Raw genomic sequence first — 3,991 nt, forward strand, 5'->3', positions numbered from 1 at the left:
ACATGTTTGCAAACAATGTCTGATTTGAGCAGTGATTTCCTGATATCCTATTTACCAATTTTGATTCCTAGTTTTAAAAAGCCTTTAAAACCTCCCCTTTGCTTTTTTGATGCATTGAGGAGAAAAATTAACATGGAAAAAAGAAAAGATGACTGTAAATATTTAATATGTTCATCTCACATTTTTCTTTTTTAGTATACCGTAATTATTATTATTGTTTAAAGTGAAATGTGCTGACTGAGTTTGTGGTTTTGTGTTTTATTTTCTTAAGTATCTTTGAATGAGGTGTAATGTCCTTGAAGTGCCTAAATAGACTTTGTTTTGACTCGTTCAGTGCTATTTAAACGGTAACGACTTAGGCATTTAAATACCAAACACATGTGTTCCTTTCTTTCTCTCCCATTGCCACCCTGGTTAACAGTGAAAGGGTTACAGTGCTACACTAACCTCTAAGTCAACACCATACTGACTTTTTAACCCGTCCTTCTAATCAGCTTCTTCTGATGTCCTGTTTTAAATTGCTTGTGATTTTTCTTTTTTATTATAAATTCCTATTCTTGGCTGCCAGTTGTTTAAAAGGCTAGTTAGTTAGTTCTGGGTCTATGTTTTATTTCTGCTGGATGATGAATTTGACCCGTTCCTGTTATGACTTTTCTGCTCTTCAAACTTTCCTTTAATTAGTCTGACCTTAAATTATCTGATTGTTCTGTAGAAAAAAAAATGAAGATGGAAACCTTTAAAAAAATGGAGTTAGACAATTTCTAAAAAAAGTCTGTCATCTTTCATCATCTCATAATTAAAAAAAAAGGAGGCAAACTGTTGTTGTAGTAATGAAAGGAAATGCAATTGAAAATGTTGCAGATGAGCTGTTTAATCCATGTAATCCCAACTAACCAATCCAATTCAACCTTTAATAGGTTGAGTTGGATGTATGTATGGTTTTGATTAAAATGTGAATAGTTGGGATTAATTCATTAGAGCTGCTGTAATGAACTAAATTCATATTTTTAATAATTTTTCACTACTACTTTATTTTTATCAGTTACTCCTTTATTCTAATATTTTGACAACTTTATCCTTGTAATGTTAAGATGTTATTGTAGTAAAATTACAACTTTATTCCTGTAAATTTTTAATGTTACAGCTTTTTTTTCTCCTAGTAATGTTGTGGCTTTGTTCCTGGGTTTTTTACTGATTCTAATAATGATGTGACTTTATTTCCATTATTTGAAACAGTTAATGTTGTATTGTTATGAATTTGTTCTATTAATATTACATTTCTCCATAATATTACAACTTTATTCTATTAATACTGCAACTTTGTTCTAGTAATTTAACAACTTTATTCCTGTAATTCTACAACTTTTTTCTCACAGTATTACAACTCTAATTAAGTAATAAAAAAAAAAATATATATATATATATATATATATATATATATATATATATATATAACTGAAATGATCTGAAGTTTCATCTTGGACTCCTTTCTTTTCACACACACCCTAAGACTCTATGTTGGCCCATCTTAACAGGCTTTGTTTTGAGGGATATGCAGGCATGTAAAAACAGATTTTCACACATTTAATCACTAGTTTTTGCAGTGATTTCATAAAGTTTCTTTGTAATGATTTTAGGTAATGTTTATGGGAAGGAAATGAAACAAACAGTTTATTCTTTCTTAGTGAAAACCTCCGATCAGTAGCTTTTGATCAGTAGTTCATTTATACCATAATTTTAGTGCATCTACAAATAAGAAAATTAAACATACAATTTATTTTGTTATGATGTCTTTAAGTTGTTGTCTTGTAATTACTTTAACTATGTTTTATTGTTTGATATTAAAGAAATAAACTTCTCTCTTCTGTATTTGATTATGAACTTTAAACAAAAACAAATTAATTTAAGTGATTTCATGAGAGATTTATTAGAAAAAATAAATAACATGTTTTTATTTTTTATTTTAGCGTAAATATAATTATTTAAAGAAGAAAGTGCATTTCCTTTTACCTCCAGATCCATGTTTTGTTAGTTTTCTCCCTTTTAGGTAAAAATGTTTAAAGCAGACGGGAAATGGGATGATTCATAATACTTTTTTCAAAGTTCTTGATTAAATGGTGTCTTCGTTTTCTCTTTTTGTTAGGATGACCATGACAGCTGCTCCAGCTCTACTAGCCGCAGTGTCTCCGACAGCTCCAAGTCCACCGCCAAACCCCGCCGCCTCCAACAAGCAGCACCCAGTGACCCTGACCTGCCACCAGGTAACCACTTCTTTCCCAGTGCAGACATCAGTTTAAGACAGTCAGGCTACATGCATCTATTTTTATTGAGCATAAAAAACATCAAACAGGATGCATGTTTTAGGGGAAGGAGAAAGCATTTTCTGATTTCCTTTTCATACATACCCTATTCTCTTTTATTTAAACATGTATAAATCAAGCAGTCAGTCACACACCACTGTTACTTGTTTAAGGGGCTGGATAGGGAGCCATAGGAGCCAGATCACTGTACCATCCAAAGGTTAACTCCCAGAGCCCTAGTAGGCCCGGATCTATGAACTCCTACTCCTGACTGGTTTTATCAGGGGAGGATCCATTTCCAGGCCTGATGTTATGAGATAATATCTCTCCCCAGCTGTTAAAGCAGCATGCCCCCACACCCCCAGCATCCCCCTATGGTGCCTGCCTTCAAGTAATCTCTTTGGAGTGTGTGAATGTGTGCCTTTGTTCACCTCTGGGTGTCTAGGATTTTTTTTAGAGTATCAGTGTTCGTTTATGTGCGCATAAAGCACTCTTCCACCAGTGGTCCTCATTTTAACCCATTAGAGGCAATAGAGACAACATGGGGTCAGAGGTTGGAGGAGCTCAATAATAGCAAGGAAGTAGATGAATGCTGTAATCCCAGGATTCCTAATTAAAAGGTAGAGGTTAAAAGGTAGATAGGGTAAAACTAGCCCGCTATGACTCAGACTGGATATTTTGATAAGAATAGGATACAAACCAAATGTGTCTGAAGGCTTGCTTTCTAAAAGCAAAGACAGCACATTAGCTGACTTAATTGTGTTCTGTAAACTTTTTAATCTCCTCGTTGTATGGATAGATTTTGTTATTCTGGTGAGTAAAAGTTTTTTTGTGTTTATTTTTGAGGATATCTAGTCTGTGTGTACTCAGGGGTCGTAACGGTAGACGTATTGAAACCAAAAATATCCAGTAGAGCTGTTGATGTACCAAGCAAATACAGAGTTGTTTTACTGCTGAACAAACGCAGGTTGTTTATGTGTGGGATTAAGAGCTTAATTTAATGTTCTGGAGCTTAAGTGGAGAAAGAGATGCAAAAACAAAGCCGAGACACTGAACTTTGCTGTTTGGAAACTTGAAGCTTTCTTTTGCAGCTAAAGAGTATAAAAGATTGCAGGAACTTACTTCTCTTAGAAGGTTTTGATAAAGATTAAATAGAAAACATTGCGCAGCTCAGTTTGCAGCAAACTGAATGACTCACCTGAAACTACATCAGGCTGAATGTCACTGAAAAAGAATCAGCTAATGTTTAAACGCCCACCTGGAGCATCCAACAGTCCAAACCAGAAATATCTTATGAGGTGCAGCTTGAAGAACAGCTGCTAATGCTGCATTCAGGTACAGCTGGGAAAGACTGAAACATATAAAGTGATTCAAAGGGAGCCTCGATTAGGCACGGCTATACCTGCTTCTACTGTTTTCATCAATATAATCAAATCCAACCAATCAACTCAGTGATTTCTACTCTTTGTATTTCTCAGAAAACAATAAATTCAAGTTTGATTTTAGATAAAAAAAATTATCCTCAATTAAAATCAGAAAAATATTTTCTCTTTAATTGTACTCAAACATTGAGACAAGTTACTTTTAAGCCCAATTTACCATTATTATGCATCATTACACCGAATTAAACAGATTTTATACATAACTAAATATTGATGCAAAGGTTGTTTTTTTTTAATCTGGAGCAAAGA

The 3,991-nt window shown here is 33.7% G+C and overlaps 1 protein-coding gene across 1 annotated transcript in view; it reads left to right on the forward strand.

Moving 5' to 3' along the window:
- Positions 1 to 3,991, forward strand: part of LOC107102267 (vacuolar protein sorting-associated protein 13B-like) — a gene marked incomplete at its 3' end in the record, with an annotated part of 78,672 nt that overhangs the window by 35,428 nt on the left and 39,253 nt on the right. Inside the window, exon 4 of the mRNA XM_015401498.1 lies at positions 2,144 to 2,261. Coding sequence (XP_015256984.1) covers positions 2,144 to 2,261 — 118 coding nt within the window. The remainder of the gene's footprint in view (positions 1 to 2,143; positions 2,262 to 3,991) is intronic.

The sequence above is a fragment of the Cyprinodon variegatus genome, unplaced genomic scaffold (genome assembly GCF_000732505.1).
Source record: "Cyprinodon variegatus isolate N-32 unplaced genomic scaffold, C_variegatus-1.0 Scaffold1226, whole genome shotgun sequence".
In the NCBI taxonomy this organism is placed as follows: domain Eukaryota; kingdom Metazoa; phylum Chordata; class Actinopteri; order Cyprinodontiformes; family Cyprinodontidae; genus Cyprinodon; species Cyprinodon variegatus.